Source organism: Natrix helvetica, assembly GCF_964273705.1.
Source record: "Natrix helvetica genome assembly, chromosome: 5".
In the NCBI taxonomy this organism is placed as follows: domain Eukaryota; kingdom Metazoa; phylum Chordata; class Lepidosauria; order Squamata; family Natricidae; genus Natrix; species Natrix helvetica.
This window is the reverse complement of record NC_138551.1, coordinates 671,254-695,130: the sequence shown is the minus strand read 5'-3', so window position 1 is coordinate 695,130 and position 23,877 is coordinate 671,254. Positions and strand designations below refer to the sequence as shown.

Sequence of the window (23,877 nt, the reverse complement as noted above, 5' to 3'; positions counted from 1 at the left end):
GTAAGGGGGGTGATAATTGTAAAACTTATTTTAAAATTTTAATTTAAAAAAAGGGAGCTAAAACACAGGGGTACAGAAGACATTATATACGTGAGGCTTTATTATTAAGCTGGGAGAAGATTAAAAGGCATCATTATTTTAAAATTCCAGTCTGGTTATCAACTATTGAAGCTTTTTCATATCCAATAACATATAAAAAGGAACAAACAGTTAGATATGGTGAAATATTGAATGCAAAGGGTGAACTTAAATCTAAAGAACTGAAAGAACCAGGTATACGGATGAATTGGTTTTCATATGCGCAAATGCATTCTAGATATGATAAAGATTTTAAAATAGAAGGCTTTTATGACAAATTGACTGATTTAGATAAACTCCTCACAGGTACTGATGAAAAGGTGATTTAAAAACTATATGGATCTTTACTAGAGGTATAGCTAGAGCAGCGGTTCTCAAATAGTGGGGCGCGCCCCCCTGGGGGGGGCGAGGCTCCGTAAAGGGGGGCGCGAAGGCTCCCTTTCCATCTGGGTGCAACGGCGGCGGCGTGGGCGAGGCATAATATATCCCGGCTTGAAGTGGCAGCGCTGGGGACTGCTCAGAGACTCATCAGAGCCGCGGGCTGGAGCTGTGCAAGAAGCCTGCTCGGGCGGGGGTGGGAGGGAGGGAAGCATGGCTGTCCCAGGCTTCCCTCCCTCCCCCCCCCCCAGCCCAAGCAGACTTTTTGCACAGCTCCAGCCCGCGGCTCTGATGAGTCTCTGAGCAGTCCCCAGCGCTGCCACTTCAAGCCGGGATATATTCTGCCATGCCCTCGGCGGCGTCTTTATGCAGGTAGCTCGCCTCCCCGCCAGCAGCTCCACCGCCAACATTCCGTCTGTTGGGGAAGGGACAAAGGGGCGGCGGTCGCCCGATCTTGCCACCGCCACCCCTTCGCCCCTGGTAACGGCGACTGTTGTGCTGCTGCTTCCAGCTGGGATGCTGGAGGAGCTGCTGGCAGGGAGGGAGGGAAGAAAGGGAGGAGGGAGTAAGGATAGACAAGCAAGAGGGAAAGAGGAAAGAAGGCAAGCAGGCAGGAAGGAGGCAGAAGGAAGGAGGGAAGAATGGAACTGGAAGGGAGGCAGGGAAGGAGGGAGGGAGAAAGGAAGGATAGGAGGATAGGGAAAGAGGAAAGAAGGCAGGCAGGCAGGGGGAAAGAGGAAGGAGGGAACTGGAAGGGAGGCAGGAAGGAAGGGTGGAAGGAAGGATAGACAAGTAAGAGGGAAAGAGGAAAGAAAGCATGTGACTACGGTGGGAGTCGAGGAAAGACCGGTGTGCTATGTTATGCAGAGGTGTACTTATAACAATTTTATAGACAAATTATACTATTTACAGTCGCGCGGGGGGGGGGCGCGAAATGTTTTCTTCTTCCTAGGGGGGGCATGACAGAAAATAATTGAGAAGCACTGAGCTAGAGGAAGAACAAGTTAAAGAAACAATGATTGCTTGGGGGAGAATTTTGGACATTGGATTGATTTAGAGAAATGGCAAAAATTTGGTCTCAAAATTATAAAATGACAATGTCAACAGCATATAAAGAAAATTTGTATAAGATGTTTTACAGGTGGCACCTACCCCCAACGAGAATAGGAAGAATGTTTGAGAATAAATACGAAAAATGTTGGAAATGTCATCAGATGCCGGGCTCATATTACCATATGTGGTGGATGTGTGCAGAAACTAAAAGATACTGGACTAAAATTCACACATGATTGGAAAAAATGATAGAAAAACACATAGACTTTAAACCAGAGATTTTTTTATGGGGGATTTTACTGGAAATATACAGTATAGTAGAGAATTGAAATATTTGATTGTAAATGTGTAAATTGGAAAAATGAGAAAACCCCAACGCAGGAGGAAGTTATTCAGAAAATAATGAAATGTGTCGAAATGAGCAAATTGACATTTGAAATTAGAGAACAAGAAGATAAACAATTCTACAAAATATGGGATTTATTTTATCAATGGTTAGGCAAAAAAATATGGAAATGAAATATGCTAGAGAATTTTACAGAACATGAATAATGGAATGATACAGAATACAATATAAAGATGTACTACTATTGCATGGATTTAGAATGATGTAATGAAATGCGATAATATAAATTAATTCAAAATTTAGAATATCTCGCATAAAATGAAGTAATAATAGTTATAGTCCAATAAATAATTAATAATGATAATAATGTATACATATATACTAGATTGATAATATGAGATTTTATATAAATTGTAAGTGAGGACTATGGAGAAGATGCACAAAAGCTTTGTAACCAATCAACACACTGTATGTAACTGGAAGGTGGTTTTATGTTTTGTTTGTGTTTGTTTGTCTAAAAATAAAAATATTTGGAAAAAATAATCATGTGCCCCATATCCAACTTTCTCCTTAACTGAAAAGAGTTCTGAATTTTTGGGGAGTGGGCTTCATCAAGAAATTGTGAGTAAAAGTCAAGATTTAAACCTCTCATCTACCTGAGACCTCCAAGGCCAGCCAAATCTGTCATCAGGAATGTTGTGAATGTAAAAGCAAAAGGCCATAGATCTCTTTCTGCTGGTCCTGAAGTCCAAGAATCTGTCACTCTGCTTCCCTATGGCAACTTTACAGCCTGCGGACTTCAACTCCCAGAATTCCTGAGCACAGTTGGCTCAGGAATTCTGGGAAATGAAGTCCACAGGTCATATAGTTGCCATAACTGCCCACAAATGCTCTATTTACACTCTCAAGGTTGAGCAGCACCGAGAATCCCCTCCAAGAGGTGGTGGGTGGCTCCTTCTCTCCATCCCACACATGCACACAGGGGCTACCAGGGACCCGCACCACCGGTGCCAAGAAGAGCAGAGCGACTGGACTTCTGGCCTCACCTGTTTGCAGAACCACTGCCCGAACCGGCCCTGGGCCTGCCCGCCTGGTCTGGATGACCTCCGTGCCACAGAAGAGGACGTGGCGCCGATAATCGCCCATCCCGTACACCTTCCAGGGCAGGGTGTTGTCGGAGTGAGGCAGGGGGGTCTTGGAGACTGGGACGCTCTCACCTAAAGGCCATGGAAAAGCCACACAGTTCAGGACCCCTCCTCAATACGGAGCCGATGGGGGCCGTGTGACAATGTACCAGCAGTTACCCCAAGGAACCTATGAGCCGAAGTCTGACCCAGGCGAAGAAAAGATGGGGAAAGGGGCGGAGGGGGCAGCAGAGAAGCGCCTCCCTTCACTCAAGGGCGGGGGATGTGAAGCTCTGCCCACCAGACCCGCAGGTTGGGGGGGGAGGGGGCATCTTGGCTCTGTTTCTCCACCCTCTGCCCCTGCCTGTCTGCAGGTGGGTCTCCAAGCAAGCAGGAAGCCAAGAAGGCCAGAAGGGGTCTCAGGCAGGAGGGGCTCCCAAAGCGGAGAGGCAGCCCGAGTGGGGAAGGGTCTCCTGGTGGGATAGCCGCAGCTGTGCAGTGCCCCCTTGGGCAACCAGTCCTTCCCATCCCGAGACCTCCAGCCTTCCGTCCCCACAGCGTCTGCATTGACACCAACCCCCAGGGACTCTCCCGGTGTCTGTCCTACCGGAGTCTCCAGAGACTCTGGGCCCTCCAAGGCCATGGCTGTCCCAGAGGGGCTCAAGGCAACAGGGTTTCCTGGCTTTGTCCTCCGAAGACGTTTCGCTTCTCCTCCAAGAAGCTTCTACACTTCTGAACTAGTTCTAGAACCGAAGAAGCTTCTTGGGTGAGAAGCAAAATGTTTTCAAGAAAAAATTAAGGAAGCCCAGCTGCCTTTTGTAAAAGCACCTGTGGGGCTCCCACCAGACTCCTTGCTCTGCCCACATGTTGGGGGGGAGCAGAACCGCCCCTAGATACCCACCTGTGAGCATCCCCTCGTTGACCACGCAGCTTCCCTCCAGCAGGATGGCATCACAGGGCAGGGAGAAGCGCTGGCCTTCCAGGAGGAGGAGGTCCCCGGGAACTAAGTGGCGGGACTCCGTGGTGGAACTCCCTGGCAAGGATGAGAAAGCCGGGATGGATGCAGCCCTGGACCGAAAGCACCGGAGCCTCCACTCCAGGCCCTTGGGGCACCCGGGGGAGGCCAGGAGAGGCTACTTGGTCCAGGAAGGGCCGGAGGTTGGGAAGGAAAGGAGGGTGGGGGAGGTCTTTCTTGAAGGGCCTTCTGGGCAGGCAGGACGGGCTCGCTCTTACTGTGACCAGGCAGTGACTGTGGAAGCCCCCTCCCCCCCCCCCGAGGGGCCAGCAGTCATTCTAAAGGGCTGGACTGGGGGGGGGGCTGGAGAGGGGCAGGGATATTGGGGGGGGCAGTGTCTCCACACCCACCTTCGCCTTTCGTCCAGGCAGTGACTTTCACCTGGTTGTGCTCCTTCACCAGATTGTGCAGCTTGACGGATTGCTGGGGGGGAGGGGGGAGGGGGGAGGGGGGAGGGTGTAGGGGGGAGAAGGTTAAAGTCCTGGGACAAGAAATCTACGGCTGGCTCTTTCTTCCCTTCCGCCCCCCCCCCCAGAAAGAGAAGGTCACTTCCTGGTCCTGAGGGGCATCAGATTGACCACATTTTACCAATCTCTGCCCCTCCCGCCCCCTGCAAGGCACCCAAACAAGGGGCCAGACTCCCCCTCTCACCACCAGCCAAGCTGTGGGTGGGGGGGGCATTGGCCCCTCAGGCGCTCCCTGGGCTCCCCCGGGGGTCTTGCTCAACTCCATGAGGCATGAGGACCCAGGGACAGGTTGTGGGTCTCTTAGCTATCCATACAAGAAACACACACACCCCCCCCAAAGCAAATTGGAGGCAAGTGAGTTAAGACAAGAATGCAAAAAGCCTCCCCCCCCAAAGACCCCAGCCCCAGGAAGAAGATGCTGCTGGGCCCTTGTGGGAAAGCAGAAAGACGGAGAGCCCCTCCCCTCACTGATCCCCAAGGAGAGAAGGTCTGCAGGATCCCCCCAACTGGGCATGGTCCCAAAATGGGCTCATCCCTCCAAAGGAAGCTTTGCTGCCCAGGAAGCACAGAGTCCCCTCATCAGCTCAGTCCACCTCCGGAGAAAGCCAAAGGAAGAGCCAGCAGCCCCTCTGCCTCCCTCACAGGGTTGTTGTGGGGGGAGGGAGGGGTGCTGCATGCATGGCCTGGAGGGTCTGGAGGAGGGGGGGCAAGGCGTTGATCAAACGAGCGAACTAAGCAGGCGGGGGGCAGCCATGGGGGGGGGGCTCTTCCGTCCAAGGGCCGGGGCAGAGGAGGACTCACCTGCCGGAGGTCGTAGATGGTGAGGCCGATGGAGATGATGGAGAGGATGACGATGGCCGAGGAATACTCCACGTAGCCTTGAGTGTACCAGAGGATCAGGGTGAAGCATTGGAAGACGTAGAAGGGGTTCAGGATCTGCCGGCAGAGAAGACAGGCGGGATGCCAGGGCAGCTGTGGGGCACTCAAAGCACCCACAGACGCTGCCCCTTGGACCAGCCACCCTCTGGGAGAAGAGCAGGAGCAGCCGTGACGTTGGCAGGGCACGCTGGCATCCCCAAGTCACCCATGGCCGTCCCGGGGCGCCCGAGGCCCTGCAAACCCGGTTTGAACTGCACCCGGAGCAGCAGCAAGCCAGCCCTGTGCCAGCCCCCCAGTTGCTGGCAGATGTTTAGCCCTCCGCCAGGCACCTGAGGTGCCAACCTCCTTGCCAGGCCTCAGGTGCTGGGAAGCCCCTTCCTGCTGCCCAGAACCCAAGGCTGAGCGGCCTCTGCTCTGAGGGACCCAGAGCTGCCCTTGGGCATCACAAGTGGTGGGCACCGTCCTCTCCCTGCAGTTCCCAAGGGAGCGCCCGGCTTCTGGAGAAGAAGGTCTGTTGCCCGTCCCCTGAAGGAGGAGCCCCTTGGATTGTCCGACTCTGCTCTTCACCCTCTTTGCTCTTGCCTGAGACCTCCCAGAGCAAAGCCCCGAGACCCCCAAGGCCCCTCCCTAGGGTCCCCCAAGAAACGGACAGACATTGCCCGGTTACCTCTCGGAAGAGCAGTTTCCAGACGGGGCGGATTTCTATCTCGATGGCGTTGGGGCCACAGATGGAGCTCCTGAAAGACGGGAGGGGAAGCCGCCTCAGCCCACCCAGCAGCCGCAGCCAGGGAGGAGGGGTGAGACAGAGGGACCCCTCCCAGACAGCCCAGGCGGGGAGGAGAAGGGCTCAGAGGGAGGAACGCCCCCCCCCAAGACCCAAACCCAGATCAGGGCGAGGGTCCTTCCTCCGGCCCCCACTCTGGACAGGAAGGAAGGAAGGAGGGAGGGAGGGAGGAAATGTCTGTCCATCCATGCTTCATTCTCTGTGTCTGCTTGCAGGTGTGATGTTTGGCCAGACTCAAGTTTGAGAAAATATTTAAATGCAACATTTACAACATCCAACCTCGTAGAAGCTTCTGGGGAAGATTTCTAGCACTGCCGTTGTTTGAAGTCACAAGCAAAGGAGGAAGGGTGGGGGGAGGGGGGTTTACCTGAGCGCCTTTTCCCTCCTCTCCAGCCCTTCCCCAAATCGGTGGTGGATTTGGTAGCAGGTGTTGCTGTCCTGAAGCGACCTAGGAAAGGAGCCACAGGGGACCATGCAGGCACTGGGCAGGAGGGGGGCCCCTCCTCCTCCTCCTCCTCCTCCTCTCAAGAAGCGGAGAACTCACCCAACTCGGGCAAAGTGTTTCTCAGAGAAATCCCAGATATAGCGTATTTTTTGTACCTGGATATATCTCCCCTACAAGAACAACACACCAGGAAAGCGTTAGGAGGGGAGGGGTCCCGGCCGGCCTCCCCTCCCCTCCCTTCAGCCAGGCCAGGGAGCAGAAGGCCGTCTGTGTCCTTCAGGGACACACAGAGGGTTCAGGACCCCTGGGGGAGTCAAGGGGGCAGGGAGACAGACCCCCTTCACACCCACCCTCAAGGCTGAGCTCCTGCTGCCCCTTCCGCCACCCTGCAGGGCACCAGGAAATGCCAGGGGGTCCAGAGGTCACTGGCAATGTGCCCCCCCACAAGGCAACGCGGGGCAGCCCATGTTCTTCCCGGGCAAGGCCCCCGTGGTGACCCTGGCTGGGTCCTCAGCCAGTGGGGCACCTGGAGGTCTTAAACTGGGAAGGGAAGGCAGGCAAAGTTGGCAGGAGCCTCCGGGGTTTGGGGGCATGGGTGGGAAAATGCTGCAAACGGCTCCCTTGCGCCTCGCTCTTGCCTCAGGCTGTGCCACATGGGACTTGCTCAGCAGGAGCAGGAGGCTCTTGGTAGTGTCCCCCCCCCAGCACCAGCAGCCCCTCCCCACTTGCTCCCAGGTCACCCCTCATCCTCCCTCCCCCCCCGGCTCACTTTCATGTCGGGCATCTTGATGGCTTTCCGTAGGACCGACTGCTTCTCTCCTCTGAAGCTCCAGCAGGGCTTTTTGGTGCCCCAGAGGGCCCGGAAGTCAAGGCTGACCACCTGCTTCCGAGTCTGCCTCCTGCTCTCATCCTGGGGAAGGGAAAGGGGGAAAGGAGGGAGACCCAGCAGGGACATTTCTCTTGGTTAGAGCAGGACTGGTTCAATCCCTCCAGCAGGAGATCCAGAGCCTCTCACTTGCTTACTTATCTATTTATTTACATTACATTTATGCCGGTGCCTTTTCCCATGGAAGCCAGGGAAAGAGAGGAGGAGGAGGAGGAGGAGGAGGAGGAGGAGGAGGAAGGGCTCCAGTACCCAGCATTATTGCCCAGTACTAAAAACAAGGAAGAAACCCCCATTCTTGAATGCTGGGGGGGATTCAGTTTCCCCCCAGCCCAATCTTTGGATTTCTATCAATCAAACACAGTGTGATCTGGTGGCCCAACGGAGGAATCTCTTGCCAAACAAAGAAAGTAGCTGTGAATTGCAGAAGCCGTAGATTTCCTCTGAAGAGGGGGGGGAAGCCCTCCAGAATGCATGAAACCTAAGCAAGGCTTGCCCAGAAGGAGCAGGGATTCTCAGCTATGACTTCCACAGACCGATACGAAGGGAATTGGCCAGGTTGCTTCAGAAGAAAGCAGGGAGGGAGGCACCTACCGTGGTCCGGAGCAGCACCACGTCGGCCTCTTCCAGGCTGCAGGGCTGGCAGTTGGCCCAGACGCCCCACTCGGGTTTCCAGTGGAAGAGAAGCAGGAGGCCCCCACAGGAGAGGACGTAGCCGGCCAGGCACAGGGCCCTCCGGAGGCCCCGGCTCTTGTAGCCAAAGATCTCCTGGGGAGAAAGGCTTTGCGTGAAGGGAGCCCTTCCCACCCACTCACCGTCCAGGCTCCGACCTTCCCAAGAAGGGAAAAGGCGTCTCGGGGCCACTCTCAAGACAGTCCACCTGCAGGAGGAGAGGCGGCAGAACCCGAGGGGGGGGGAACGAAAGAGGGCAATCAGCCTAGAATCTCTAACAAATGAAGTCCCCCCCCTCCCTTGAATTCCACGTAGTCTCCTCTGTCTCTGGCCAGGGCTGACCATTAGTTGGGAAGGTTCCTGCGCGAGGCTTTTTGCAATCATTCAGTTTGATTGGGCCTCCTCCACGTGTGGACCTGCTTGTTCGTGCTTGGCACCACTGCCTGTGTATATCCAACAACTAGATTTCCCAGCAGCCTAAAATAGATCTGGGAGCTCACAGGGCCTTTCATACTGTGTGGCCGTTGGGTCTGATTCTGGAACAGGAAGCTTAATTTCCATGTGGAATTCACGGAATCAGGCATTGGACTGGATTTGTACAATACACGACAGCACCCAACCTAACCAGGGTTAAGCTCAATCCAGCTTTGCATGTTGTACTAATGCTGCTGCAGGGTTCTCCAATCTGAGACTGGGCCTCCGACTCTCCTGTTTGGTTTTTCCATTAGATGCACCTGCTTCTCACCTTGATCACCTTCAGGTGGAATATTTCTGGATGCATCGTCCTCGGAAACCAAATTCTTCCCTTCGTGGTGCAAAAAAGAAGGTCACCTGGTCTCCTCCTTTCCACCTCTATTGTTGTGCCATGATGTCTACCGAAGGCCAAGGCTGGGACTACCACAGGCCCCTCCCACTGGGGCCCCTCCCACTGTCCAGGCTGGTGGCCCCTGGCTTGTCCCCACGACCCCCCCACCCACCCCCCAAAAAATCTCTGCATCACAAGCATTTCAATAGGAAGCCACTTTGGCCTCTGCTGGAGTCCAGTCAATGCACCTGGAGGCCCCTCCTTGCTGGCTGTGCTGAACCGCAGGTGAGCCTCCTCCGATTTGCGTCTGGGCTGTGCTGGCTGCAAATCTAGCCAGAAATTGGCCACTGTATTTGCTATCAGTGATTGCCAAGGATCAGCGGTTAAGCTGCGGTGCCTTTAGGTGACTGCTATTCGCCAACCGACCCTGGATCTGAACTCAGAGCCCACCCAGCAGCTGAATTCACTCAGGGAACCACAAAGAGGAACCGGAGATCAGGCTAGTAACTGATACGGCCACCCAACCGGCTTGGCCAGGTGAGTGAGAGGCCGGAGGCTATTGCTGGCCTCAGTTAGGCTTTTATGGGGCTTAATCAATCCGTCTTCCATGACGGTCACAGAGTAGAATTAGAGGCTTAGAGCTTTGTGCAAATCCTGGCTGATTAGTTAGTTTTGGATTTCTGTGTACGGGAAAGTTATCAGCACAGAAACTCCCAAAAGTGCCTTTTCAAAAGGCAACTAGACTTTGTTTTTCCTTGAAAACATTTCGCTTCTCATCCAAGAGGCTTCTTCAGTTCAGCTTCTTCAGAACAGCAATAGCACTTCAATGCTGCTTCAGAGAGCTCTTGACAGCACACGTTGTCCCAAAGGCAGCTGGACTTTCTTTGTGTCTTTTTCCCCTTTGCAAATCTTTCCCTTCTTTCCCAAGAAGCCAAGAAGAAGCTTCTTGGATGGGAAGGGAAAGATTTTCAAAGGGAACCTCCCCCCAAGGAAGTCCAGTTGCCTTTTGGGGGAGGGGGAAACCCACTTGGGACAACCATGACCTTGGATGATGGACAATCTCCCCAGACAGGAAGACAAATGGCACCAGGTCAAGGAAGGATGCAGAGCTACTGGTGGGTGATGGGGAGGGAGAAAAACAGGAGCCCAGGATCAACTCCCTCCCCCCCCCCACTGCAGAAAGAGGCGGAGAGGCTAAGAGAAGAGAAGCCACAGAGGCTCCAGGGAAGGCGAAGGCAGCGGTGCCCGTGGCATCGCCCGACTCACCACCTCAGGATCTCAAGAGGAGCCAGGGAGAGAGGGAGCAGGGCAACCTGGAGACTGCGGAAGAGGCCATAAGAGCATAACCTCCAGGAAGCTCAGAGGCGGGATGGGCTTTGAGCCAGGACCTGACAGCCTCCGGCCACAAGACTTTCGCCACCAGGCCAGAAAGAGACCCCAAGCAAGGAAGTTGAGAAACAGAGGGAAGCTAGATAACCCCTCATCCGTTGGGACATCATTTCAGAGAGAGTTCCTGACCTAAAAAGATTGACGGGACGGCCACAGGCAACGGAAGCAGGAGCGGCTTCCAACTTCCTGCTGGCTTCCCCATTGAGTTTCCTTGTGGGAAGTTGGCAGACAGACAGTCAGTGGGGAAACTGGCAGGGAGGCCACTACTTGCTCTAGTAAGTTTCCCCCATCTGTGCACACATTCATTTGCACACTCCTGAGCACCCTCAATCGATCGGAATAGAGTTGGAAAGGACCTTGGAGGTCTTCTAGTCCACCCCCTGCTCAAGCAGGAGACCTTATATACCCGTGATGGCGAACCTATGGCACGTATGCCACAGGTGGCACGTGGAGCCATTTCTGAGGACACGCAAAGCCATTTTTCGCCATCCTGAGGCTTTCCTGAAGCCACCAGAGAGAGAAAAACCGCCCAATGCGAAACCGGACGTTTTCGGGAATAGATTTCCAGTTTGCACGTTGGGCTGTTCATTGCCCTCCGGAGGCTTCAGGGAAGGCTCCTGAAGCCTCCGGAGGGAGAAAAATGGCCCAATGGGCAACCCGGAAGTTCATTCCTGAACGTCCGGTTTGCGTGTTGGTCTGTTTTTCGCCCTCCCCAGGCTCCTAGAAAGCCTCTGAAGCCTGGGGAGGGCAAAAAAAGGACCTACCAGTCCCACCAGAAGTTAGAAAACGGGCTGTTTCCGGCCTCTGGGGGGGCGTTTTTTCTCCAAGAAAGCCGCACGAAGAGCAGCAGGGGGCACGGTGCAGGGGGGCATTAAATTATGGGAGTGGCCTGGGATAAGCGCGCACGGGTTTGCTTTTGGCCCCCGAGGGCCAAAAGAAGGTTGGCCCCCCACTGTTCCCTTCCGTTCCAGCCTCTTCTTAGGAACCTCCGTCATGAGGAAAGGAGGGATTTCTTGGAAGATCAGCCCTTCCACGAGCTGATTGCTCACTCTTAGGAAATGGCTAACAGCCGTTCTTCTAGTGACTGTTTGAAGTTAAAGCAGCACTGAAAAAAAACACTTATGACCGGTTCTCACACTTACGACCGTTGCAACAGCCCCATGATCATGTGATCAGAATTCAGCCACTCAGCAACTGGCTCATAGTTATGACGGTCGCCATGTCCCGGGGTCCTGGGATCCCCTTTGGTCACCTTCCAAGAAGAATTGGGGAGGCCGGATTCATTTAACAACCATGTTATTAACGTCACAACCGTAATGATTTACTTAACAACCATGGCAAGAAAGATCGTAAAATGGGGCAAAGCTGTGGTCTCGCTTAGCTAGGGAAATGTTGAGCTCAGTTGTGGTCGTATGTGGAGGGCTTCCTCTACGTCCCTTTTCTCTCCCTTCCCACCCAGCCCCACAGGGACCAGGTGGCGTTCAACGCCTCCACTTAAGCGGGACAGTGGAGTAACTCAGTCCGCGGAAGGTTTGCGATGCGCTGGAGGGCCAAGCACATGGGGGACACGTCCGGTAGCATTCCAGGGCAGGAACTCCGAATTAAGAGAATACGCTGCTCTGTAATTAAGGGTCAAGAAGCTGAGATATCAAAGTGAGATTGCGGGAAAAACTCCAAGGCAAAAATAAAGGGGTCAGACTGGCACTGCAGAGGGGCAAAACTTTCCACTGGCATCTTGACCTGACAATCTATCTAGCCACCCTCATTTCACCTCAGATGAAGAAGAGATTTTCCCTTAAAGCACTTTCGCTTGCTAAATATTTGCTAGTGTACTCTTGCTATGCTCAGGAGCTCTGTTCTAAGACATATGATAATATTCAGACTGTTTGCTTTCTTCCCTAGGACTTTGTGCAAACGGGAATTCTTCTGTAACCACAAAAGATGACATTTTGTGCAACAGAAATCAAAATCCTCAGGGTGGGGACTCCAGGGTGGAAGAGATGACGAGTGACCATGATTGAAGGGGGGGGCAGAGATCCACTGCAGAGCGAGTCCTTCATAGAGAGCACAGAGCTGGAGGAGCTGCCACAGACTTACTCACTGAGTAAAGGTGGGGTGTAAATGCTGACAGACACACCATCCTGGTGCCAGAGGGACTTATTTCAGAGGGATCTCAGCAAAGGAGATTTTATTCAGCCCAAACCGACATTTTTAAATACAAAGTGCAACAGAGAATCGCACAACACGCTGGGCCGGGGTAGCAGCCGGACTCCATTCCTGTGGTCATAGGCAGAGCCACCCAAAGCAAACTCCATCCTAAGTGTAACAAGACGGCCTGAGAAGAGAAGGAGAAAAACGTGGGATGGAAGACAGCCTTGCCACCAGGTGGATCCGTAACTGGCTGCCCAGCCGTGCCCAAAGAGTAGTCCTTAATGGTGGTAGGTCTACATGGAGGGAAGTGAGCAGGGGGAGTAACACAAGGCTCCCTCTTAGGCCCAGGACTCTTCAACGTCTTCATGAAGGACTTAGATGAGGGAGTAGAAGGGGAACGCATCCTGTTTGCTGATGACACTAAGCTGGCAGGAATAGATAGTTGCTTGGTTGCTCCTTTTTCCCCCAAGTTTTATTTCTTTTATTTATATAACATCCAATTTTCATCAAACAGTGTGTGTTCTGGATATTAAGTAATCATATTATACATTTTTGTTGTTATAATTCCTCATCCATATTAATAATGCAATAATATTGTTGTTCCTTGATAAGACTGTTGCTTAGTGCTTATTTGTGTGTCTGTTTGACATCACCCAACATTTCAGAAGATGAGCTGAAGATCCAGAAGGAACTTGGCAGCCTGCCCGCCCCCGCCCCCCAAGAGAACAGGTAGCCACAAACATCTACAAAGAAGAGGGGGACAAGCTAGTCTCCAAAGCGCCTGAAGGCAGGACAAGAAACAATGGATGGAAACTAACCCAGGAGAGATGCAACCTGGAATTAAAGAGAAACTTCCTAACAGGGAGGTCAATTAGCCAGTGGAACAGCTTGCCACCAGAAGTTGTAGGTGCTCTATCACTGGAGGATTTCAAGAAGAGACTGGACACCCATTAATTTGAAATGGTATAGGGTCTCCTGCCTTGAGCAGTGGGCTAGACTAGAAGACCTCCGAGGTCCCTTCCTGCCCTAGGGTTCTATGATTTATGTGCCCCAAGAAAGCAGGAGGGTTTGTTACAATTTCAAACCACTGTTTATAGGAAGGGGAGGGGGGGGAAATATCCTTGTTTGGGGAACTTTTCTTGGTCTCTGAGCTTCATTGTTTCCTCTGATCAGACGTTTCATGATCCAACTAGAGAACATCTTCAGCAGTGGGGGGGGGGAGGGGGCTTTCTCTGTTTATATATCCTGTCATACCCAAAAGTGCTTTTTCCAAAGGCAACTGCTTTTTCCTTGAAGACATTTCACTTCCCACCCAAGAAGCTCCTTTAGTTCTGCATCCAGCTGCTTGGATGAGAAGCGGAAGGTCTTGGAGGAAAAAGAAGGGGTCCAGTTTCCCCTCTGAAGAAGCCCCGGAGGGCCGAGAACTTCCCCAGACCCTCTCAGTGTTCTCTCCCCCATTAGGCTTGGCGCTTCAATTGGGTGTCTGAGTTGGCAACACCCAGATTAGCAAGGATTAACATCTGGCAAAGAGTCAAGTGATAAACAATGCCCTAATCCAGGCGTTACCAACTCAGACAAACAATCAACCACCCAATCCAGGAACCCCCTGAAGCCCCCCACCAACCCTGACGGGGCAAATAACTGTCTGTACAGTTCATCCCCAACCTAAGACCACAATTGGGATCAGAATTTCTGCTGCTAAGCAAGGCAGTCATTAAGTGAGTCATATCTGATTTTGCAACCTTTCTTTGCCATGCTTATTAAGCAACTCCTGGCAGTTGTTAAGTGCACCACAAGGACATTATGTGGATCCAGCTTCCCACACTGACTTTGCTTGTCAGGGGCTGCCTGGGAAGGTTGCAAAAGGCCAGGGATGCAGCAGGGACCCTCGGAAGCAGCAGCCGTCGTAAGTACGTAGCGGTTGCCAAGCACACACATTTTCACGTGACCGGCAATAATCATAGGGGCGAAAACTGGGTTGTTGTAGGGCGTCTTTTTCAGTCCCTTTGTAATTTTGGAGGGTTGCTGAGCAAATGAGAAGCTGCCTATCAGATACAGATCAACAGAGTGGGAAGGGACCTTGTACTGTAGGTCATCTAGTCCAACCCCCCTGTAAAGCTCTCCTCTTTCTAGCACTGATGATGTTACCTAGTTGGGTCATGAAATGTCCTCCTCCTCCTCTCCACAAACCCCCCTTTCATCTAGCACCAATGATGTTCCCTAGTTGGGTCATGAAACGTCTGCAAGAAAACAAGCTCAGAGAGCACTAAGGACCCCACAGTCCCCCTCCTCTCCCTCTTCCTCCCCCCCCCCCCAAGCCCCTTTGTAGCATTGATGATGTTACCTAGTTGGGTCATGAAATGTCTTCAAGAAAACCACCAGGCTCAGAGAGCACCCAGGACCCCACAGTCCTTTTCCTCTTCCTCTTCCTCCTCTCCCCCCACCCAAGCCCCCTTGTAGCATTGATGATGTTACCTAGTTGGGTCATGAAACATCTGCAAGAAAAAACCCGAAGCTCAGAGAGCACCAAGAATTCCAGTCCTTTTCCTCTTCTTCTTCCTCTTCCTCCCCCCCCCCCCCCCACCTCTTCCCTTCCAGCACCAAAGATGTTCCCTAGTTGGGTCATGAAACGTCTTTCAGAAAACCACCAGGTTCAGAGAGCAGCAAAGAGCCCACAGTCCTCTTGCTCCTCCTATCCTCCTCCTCCTCTTTCTCTGTGCAAATCTCACTCCCTTCCAGCCCTGATGAGGTTCCCTAGTTGGGTCAGAAAACGTCTGCAGGAAAACAGCCCTGCTCAGGGAGCCCTGGAGGCCCCCCAGTTCCCCCCTGAGCTGCCGAGCATCTCTTGCACTGCATCCCCTGGCAGTCTGGGTCTTGCCTGCAGGCTCCAGAATAATCATCCCCTCCCAGATGAGCCCCCCCCCCCCCCGCCCCGTCCCTGATCCAGAAGGAGAGAGACAGAACTAGTCCTGGGGAGACACGCAAGATCCATCTGCAGAAAAGCCCCCTTCCCCCCCATGGGCACAGAGGCATGGGTCACCCCAAGAGCAGATCCCCCCCCCCAAGTTGCTTCTGGCAGCTGCAGTGGGGCAGGGAGGGGTTTTTAAGAACCGAAGGGGGCCTGGATGCAGCTGAAAGGCAGCAAGTGGGGTTTGGGGTGGGGGACTTTTGAAGGATTTACTCAAAGGATGAGCAGCCTGAACCAGGGAAATGAAGGGAAGAGGCCTGGAAGGGGAAGGGGCATTTGCTTGGGAAGGAGGCCAGACCTGGACGATGCCAACCTCCCTTCCCGTTGCCACCCCCACCCAACCCCTGGCAAAGTACGCCTGCCAGCCTTCCTGCTATAAGGGGTGGCTGGGTGATGGGGTGGCCGAGCATCCCTAACCAACGGCCCCTGACCTTGTGCTCCTTTTCTCCAGGGGAGCTGGGGGACTGTGGGGGGGGGGCAGCATCAGGATAGCAGAAGCCAGGGGGCCACTGTGGGGAGGGGAGCTGCGCTTACCATCTCATCGTCCTCCCCCTGGTTGAGCAGGGCATGTTGGGAGTCCATTGGAAGCTTCCTCCCCAGAGAAGCCGTCCGGCCTCCCTGCCTCGGATGGAGGAAAGCCGATCGCCAGTTCAGTTGCCAAAATTTGATCTCCGGACAGGATCACCTCCTCGCACATAATGTTGATCCCGGGGTTGTGGAATGTACTTTTCTATTTTTTGCAATCATCTGAGCTGAGAAAACCTGTTCCGATGGGCCAACCTCCAGATAAGCCTCTGTGTGTGTGCGTGTGTGTGTGTGTGTGTGTGCGGGTGCAGACCTGAGTCACACGAGGAAATGTCCTAAGTTTCAGCGAGTGGGTGCATTTGCCAACCTGCCACTCGGAGCCCCGTTGCACCTGTGCGCATGGACTTCCATGCCCATAACACCTGGGCATTTGTCTTTGGCTGGGCAGGAATGAGAGGCCTCCAGCAGCTCCTCTTAGGTGGGGCCTGGTCCTTGGATACAAATGGATAATCTTCCTCCCCTCCCCACCTCCCCCTCCCCTATTTAAAAAGTACAAGGGAAGATTTGAGGAGGATAACTTTGGGGAAACTGCAGGGAAGAGCAAGTAAGACGATCAAAGGCCTGGAGACAGAAACCCACGAAGGACGGCTGCAGGATTTGGGTCTGGCCAGTCCAGAGAAAAGAAGGACCAGGGGGGACATGACATCAGTCTCCCAGTGTTTGAGGGGCTGCCACAAAGAAGAGGAGGGGGTCAACCTCTTCTCCAAAGCACCTGAAAGCAGGACAAGAACCAATGGATGGAAACTCATCAAGGAGAGAAGCAACCTGGAATTGAGGAGGAACTTCCTGACAATGAAGACAATTAACCAGTGGAACAGCTTGCCACAAGAAGTTGTGGGTGCTTCATCACTGTAGGTTTTTAAAAAGAGACTGGACAGTCACTTATCTGAAATAGTATAGGTTCTTCTGCTTGAGCAGGGGGTGGACTAGAAGACCTCCAAGTCCCTTCCAGCTGTGTTCTGTTCTGTTCTGTTTTCTATTCTATTCTATCCTATCCTGTTCTGTTATTCTGTTATGTTCTATTCTATGATTCTATTCTAATTCTATTATTCTGTTCTATTCTAATTCTCTACTCTATTTTCTATTCTGTTCTCTATTGTCTTCTCTTTTCTATCCTATGAGAGAGAGAGAGAGAGAGAGAGAGAGGGAGGGAGGGAGGGAGGGAGGGAAGGAGAGAGAGAGAGAGAGAGAGAGAGAGAGAGAGATGTGGGGCTTATTGGCTGACCTTCCCTGACCACCATGTTACAGCTCAAGGACTCTAATGACTTGTGGATTTCAACTTCCAGAATTCCCCTGGGTTGAGTGAGTTCTCCCTGAGGTTTATTCCTCCTGGAGTCACAGGGGTTGAGTTGATCACATAATGTTGATCACATCACACCAATAAGGAGCAGCCCCATCTTACTCAACCCAGAATCAGGATCCTGGTACTCAAACCTGAGTCACCCAGGCTGGGATGGCATCTCTGTGCACAGAGACCTCGCCACCCTTCACCCCCAGCACTTCTTCCCACAATAGGCAGACTCTCCCCCCTGGGTGTTGGGGACAGAGGGGCCTTCCCCCCCCCCATCAAGCCCTCCTCCCCTTCTCCAAGCATCTTCCTGCGTGGGCCAGGGCCACTCCCTCTGGAAAACGGCCATCGGGGTGGAATCCCCCCCCCCAGAAGTATACAGTGACAGGAAAGCAGAGTTGGGAGGGACCTTGGAGGTCTTCTAGTCCAACCCTTTGCTCAAGCAGGAGACTTTTCAGGCAAATGGCTGCCCAGTCTCTTCTTGTGGTGGTGGAGCATCCATGACCTCTGAGGACAAGGGATTGATTGCCCTCACTGTCAGGAAACTTCTCCTTAGTGCCAGGTGGCTTCTCTGTCCATCCGAGGCTTCTCTTCTCCTGCCTTATTCTGGAGAATAGGCGGAGGGTAAGCCTTCCTTTCGCCTGGCATCCATCCCCTAAAGGCTGGGGCTGGGCACGTGCCACCTTGGGCCTCCAGCTAACGTGGCCTCAGCAGGTTCTTCTGCCAGCGCAGCCCGGAGAGATTTCCCGCTGTGAGTCAGAGAGGGGATGGGGAGCTTCCCGGTTAGGAAGGGCAGGGCGAGGCCTGCAGATGAGGAGCGAGCAGCGGCTGCCACCCACCTCTCCCTCTTCGGAGTTTCAGAGCTGAAGAGCAGCCCTGGCCTGGAACTCTCCCTCTGTCCTGCTCTCTGGCTGCCTCGGCCGGAAGTTGCAAAAGTCGTGCATTGTTGGGTGGGTGTGGAGGAAACTGCCCCCCTCCCAGCTGTTGACCAACGGGGAACCATCTTGCTGCCAGGATGGGCTTCTTAAAAGACAGCTGGACTTTCTTCGTCTCTTTCCTTGGAGCCCTTCAGTTCTGAAGAACTGGAGAAACATCTTGGATGAGAAGTGAAATTGTTAGATATTTGCATAAACTGCTGTAGTCTCCACTCAGGTCCGCCACTAGGGAATTTCCCATTTCGCCAAATCTATTGCAATTTGTTGCTTCAATTTAAAATAATTATCTTCTTTAAGAGTGCTACATTTGGCTGTTAGGTGAATCTCCAAATATTTAACTTTATTTGTAATTTGCATTTCCAAAATTTCCGCCAATTCTTCTTTTTGTTTTCAGGGTATATTTTTTGTCAAGATCTTTGTTTTGCCTTTATTTATTTTCAAACCTGCAACTTCCCCGTATGCCTCAATTTCTCCTATCAATTTTGGTGCAGATTGAAATGGCTCCTCAAGAATGAAGACTAGATCGTCAGCAAATGCTTGCAGCTTGTATTCTTCCTTTTTAATGGTCATTCCCTTTATTTCTTCCTCTTCTCTAATCTTTCTATTTAGTACTTCTAATGTTAAAACAAAAAGCAATGGTGATAATGGACAGCCTTGTCTCGTGCCTCTTTTAATTTCAATTGGATCCATCAGTTCTCCATTTATCATTATCTTGGCTGTTTGCTTGTGGTATATCGTTTGTATGGCTTGAATAAAGTTCTTACCAAAATTCATTTGTTCCATTTGTTGTATCATAAACATCCAGTTCACATTATCGAAGGCTTTCTGCGCATTCAGAAACATCAAAGCCATTTGCTTCCCAGAGTAGACCTGATAATATTCCAAGGTATCCAAGATTGTCCTTATGTTGTCTCCAATTTGCCTCTTTGGTAAAAAGCCATTTTGGTCCGAGTGAATGAACCCATTTAAGTATTTTTTCAGTCTCTCCGCCAGTATAGAAGCAAATAGCTTATAATCTGAATTCAACAAAGAAATAGGTCTATAGTTCTTAATTTGCGTATGGTCTGCCTCCTCTTCGGGTAGCAATGTAATATATGCCTCCAACCATGAATTAGGTATTTTACTTTCAATCATTACTTCATTCATGACTTCTAGTAATGGAATGGCCAAAGATTTTTCTAGTGTTCTATAGAATTCCACAGGGAGGCCATCCGGTCCTGGGGTCTTCCCATTATTTTGTCTTTTAAGGGCCTCGGTTAGTTCCATCATTGTTATTTTATCTTCTAGTATAGTTCTAGTATCATTTGGTATTTGGGGGAGTTTGGCATTTTGTAGATATTGTTTCACTTCTTCCTCTTTTATGTTCTCTTGTTCACACAACTTGGCATAGTAATCTTGTATAATTTTCTTTTTTTCTATATTTCCATAATGCAATTGTCCTTGTTCATCTCTTAGTTGTAATATTTTCTTGATCTCTCTTTCTTTTCTCAGTTTATATGCCAGCCATCTGCCTGGTTTATTTGCATTTTCAAAATAGTTCTGTTTAGCGCCTCTGATTTTTTGTGCCAGTTCCTCCTTTTCCAGTAGGTCCATTTTGTTTTTTATTATGTTCATCACTTTTTTAATCTCTTTCTTTTGTGGAAATTTCTGTAGTTCTTTTTCCAGTGTGCTGTAAACTTTTTCTAGATCCTTAGACCCTTGTCTTTCCTTTAAATTTCTCTTTCTTTCATAGTCTATTATCCAGCCTCTAGAAAAGGCCTTCATTGTATCCCAGAGATTCTGTAAGGACGTATCTTCTTTTTTGTTTTCTTTAAAGAAGAAAGTCAATTCTTTTTCCATTTTCTTTACAAATTCTTTCTCTTTCAATATCATGTTATTTAGTGTCCATCTAGATCTTATTCTTTGTTGTCTCCATCCTATTGTCGTTGGATTGTGGTCCGCCCAAGTGCTCGACTCAATCTCCACGTCTAGTGCGCTGCTGGATATGTCCGTTGAGGCCCAAATCATGTCAATTCTGGAGAGCGATGAGTGTCTATTTGAGTAGAAGGTGTATTGTTTTTTAGTGGGGTTCCTTTCTCTCCAAACATCTTTTAGGTTTATTTCATCCATCATCCTGAAGAAGGACTTTGGGAGTGTTTTTCTATTTAGTTTTGTTGTGGATTCCAGCAAAGGTAATAGGCATCACCGGGCCTCGTTCCTACTTGTTAGAATTGGAAGACGGTAGGAACTGGAAAAGACACATCGACCAACTCTGAGGCCGCCTGACACACTCCAACCTAAGATCATCCAACGAAGAGCTTATACCATCGGAAAGATTGCTGACACAACAACCCGACACACCCATCGCAGACGACTACGGCACAGCGGGACCAAGGGTGGAACAAGAGGCCGGCGTAAGAACGGAGCAGTCCCCGAGTGAAGGGAATCAACAATCCCCAACCAGGACGGAGGAACAAAAAGAACACTCTGATCCTGCACCCGTTCAGGCACAACCAGAATTACGCAGGCCCACCCGAGCAAGGCAGAAACCCGCATACTTACAGGACTTTGTAACTAACAGGAACACTCCATCTAAGAGGGGAGGGGTGTTAGATATTTGCATAAACTGCTGTAGTCTCCACTCAGGTCTGCCACTAGGGCGGGAACAAGGGGTTGTTCTGATTGGACGGGAGGTCTGCCAGCTCCCCATAAAAGGGGAGCTGCACGACCCCGTATTCAGCTGGATCACTACTACCTAACTAATAAAGAGCTGTTGTCACAACCGTCTGGAGTCTGTCCTCTCGTTGCCCGAATCCAACAGAAATGTTTTCAAGGAAAAATATGAAGACATTCCAGTTGCCTTTTGGAAGAAGCACCTTTGGGCCAACTGTGGCCTGGAGGATGGAGATTCTCTGGAGACCATTCTGCTGGGACGTCCCTCCCGCAGGAGCCCTGTCAGGTGTGGGGCTGTGTGGCCCCCAGGGGGGAAGAAAGGTGGCCTCCCACACCATCTTCGCCTCTTGGTTATGAGGGCTAGGACCTCAGAGGAAGCGCCTGGCCTGAAGCACCTGCGCCCCCCTTTTCCTCCAGCTCAGAGATCCAGGTGGGGCTTCTTTTTTTTAATTTTTATTTTTAAACATAAAAGACAACATTTAAAACTATCATCCATTACATACAGCATGACGTTTGGTTACAAGCGTTTGTGCATCCATATTTTCAATTATGTATACAATCACAAAATTTCCGTCTAATATAACTAAGTACCTCACTTGCTTTTTTTTTAATTGCTTTAACTTTTTTACAAGTCCACCATACAAGATAATACGTAGCGTCAACACAATCACATCTCCAACGTTTAGATTGTAAATTCGCATATATACAAGCTAACTTTTGGGGATCTAAATGCCATCTATAGAACATGTTATAGAAATTCTCGCTCAAGTTTTGAGCTTGCGTAAATTTTACATTTCTTACCCAAAGCTTTTCCCATGTTTCCATCATTATTGGTTCTTCAAAGCTTTGTGCCCATTTTATCATGCAGCCTTTAACTAACTCTGTTTCAGAATCTGCTTCTATCAGTATATTATACAACCTTTTTATATTGACTCTGGTCCCTAATTTGTTTTACCAAACTATCCTCATTTTGCGTGATACCAATTGTCTGGTCTTTTTTCCATCTAGCTTGTAACTGTCCATACTGGAGCCAGGTTTGAATTACCTTTTCCTCTCTTAATACATTCAAATGCTTTAACTGTAGTACACCTCTTTCTATATTAAGAAGTTCTCTATATGTAATTACATCCTTTTTTTTTGTTCTATACTTATATTCTCTATCGCGTGTCTGGGTACTACCCACATAGGTATCTTATCATTTAGCCTATATTGGTATTTTTTCCAGACACGCAATAGGGCATTCCTTAATATATGGCTTTTAAAAATCTTATCCACCTTCTTATCATATATTAAATAAGCGTGCCAACCATATACCAAATCATATCCCTCAATATTCAGTATTCTATCCTCTGTTAGATTAATCCAATCACTAATTGTTGATAAAACTACTACTTCATAGTATAATTTTAAATTGGGCATTTTCAATCCTCCTCTTTCCCGTATGTATTGCATCATTTTAACTTTTATTCTTGGTTTCTTTCCCGCCCAGACAAAGTTATTAATACCTTTCTGCCATTCTTCCAAATTTGCATCTTTTTAAAGTATTGGTATCATTTGAAAGAGAATAGAAACTTAGGCAAAACATTCATTTTTACTGCTGCTATCCTTCCCAACAATGACAATTGTAGTTTTTTCCATTTATTCATCTCTGTATTTTATGCCATAATGGTTCATAATTATACTTATATAATTTCCCATTTGAGGTTGTAATGTAAATTCCTAAATATTTAACCTTTTCTACTATCTTGTATCCTGTTACTCTTTCTAATTCTTCTTTTTGATATGTAGTCATATTTTTAACTATCATCTTTGTTTTCCCTAGATTTATTTTGAACCTGGATACTTGACCATACTGATTAATTATGTTCATTAAACCTATAACTGATTTCCCTGGTTGGGTTAAAGTTACAACCAAGTCATCCGCAAATGCTCGTACTCTATATTCATAATGCCTAATCTTAATTCCCTGTAGGTCATCTGACCCACGTATTCTATTCAACAATAACTCCAATGTTAAGATAAACAATAATGGAGACAGGGGACACCGCTGCCTTGTTCCTTTTTCAATTTTAAAGGATTCTGTTAAGCTACCATTAACTGTAATATGTGCTGTCTGTTTCTGGTATATTGCCTTGATAGATTGTGTGAAATACTCTCCAAACTGCATCTTATACATAATCCCACCAGTCATCCATCAAGTATGCTTAAGTTCATTGTTGTCCTTGTACATCATACATTCAAGCAAAAATATTATTCCTTCATTTTTAAACAGAGTATTCTAAATACTCACTTCATACATGTAGCAATCTTTCATTACTTCCTTATTAAACTATTTATCAACAAGATATCTTTATAATATACATCACTACTTAGAGTTATGCATAATATCACCAATCATCTATCAAATATACATAGATTCATTATTATCCTTATCCTTCATTTTAAAACAATATATTCTAAATTATTCAATTCATATATATGTCAGTTTTTCATTGTATCGTTATTAATCTATTTAACAACATGATTGTATTATCACTTATCTCATTCAATTGAAACATAAATAAAACATTTTTCATTTCCAGGTTTTTTTTATTAAGCCACTGATAAAACAAATCCCATATCTTATAGAATTGCTCAACTTCTTGTTCTCTAATTTCAAATTTATTTATTTATTTATTTATTTATTGGATTTCTAGACCGCCCCCTCTCCCCAGAGGGACTCGGGGTGGTGTACAGGTATAAATTTAAAAAAAACCCATCCAAACAACAATATACATCATTAAAATTAAATTAAATTAAATAACCCCTGTACAATTTATAAAAGTTAAAACTAATCCATAAAACCAATCATAAAATTTAAAACCAAAACTGAGGTGGGAAGGCTGGAATTAGGCCAGGCCGGCTAGCTAGAACAGGTGGGTTTTGAGTTTCTGACGGAAGGAGCGGAGATCAGTAGTCATTCTAATATCAGGGGGAAGGT

General features: G+C 49.4%; 1 protein-coding gene across 1 annotated transcript in view; it reads right to left on the bottom strand.

Moving 5' to 3' along the window:
• LOC309393782 (putative cation-transporting ATPase 13A5) overlaps positions 1-16,043 on the bottom strand; it is a gene marked incomplete at its 3' end in the record, with an annotated part of 47,906 nt that extends 31,863 nt beyond the window's left edge. Inside the window, exons 1-10 of the mRNA XM_081956278.1 lie at positions 15,972-16,043; positions 8,047-8,220; positions 7,339-7,479; positions 6,669-6,739; positions 6,492-6,572; positions 6,008-6,077; positions 5,263-5,397; positions 4,345-4,417; positions 3,881-4,012; positions 2,902-3,072 (exon numbers count right to left, since the gene is read on the bottom strand). Of these exons, the coding sequence (XP_081812404.1) occupies positions 2,902-3,072; positions 3,881-4,012; positions 4,345-4,417; positions 5,263-5,397; positions 6,008-6,077; positions 6,492-6,572; positions 6,669-6,739; positions 7,339-7,479; positions 8,047-8,220; positions 15,972-16,019 (1,096 nt within the window). The 5' untranslated portion in view covers positions 16,020-16,043. The remainder of the gene's footprint in view (positions 1-2,901; positions 3,073-3,880; positions 4,013-4,344; positions 4,418-5,262; positions 5,398-6,007; positions 6,078-6,491; positions 6,573-6,668; positions 6,740-7,338; positions 7,480-8,046; positions 8,221-15,971) is intronic.
• Between the last annotated feature and the right edge of the window lie 7,834 nt (positions 16,044-23,877).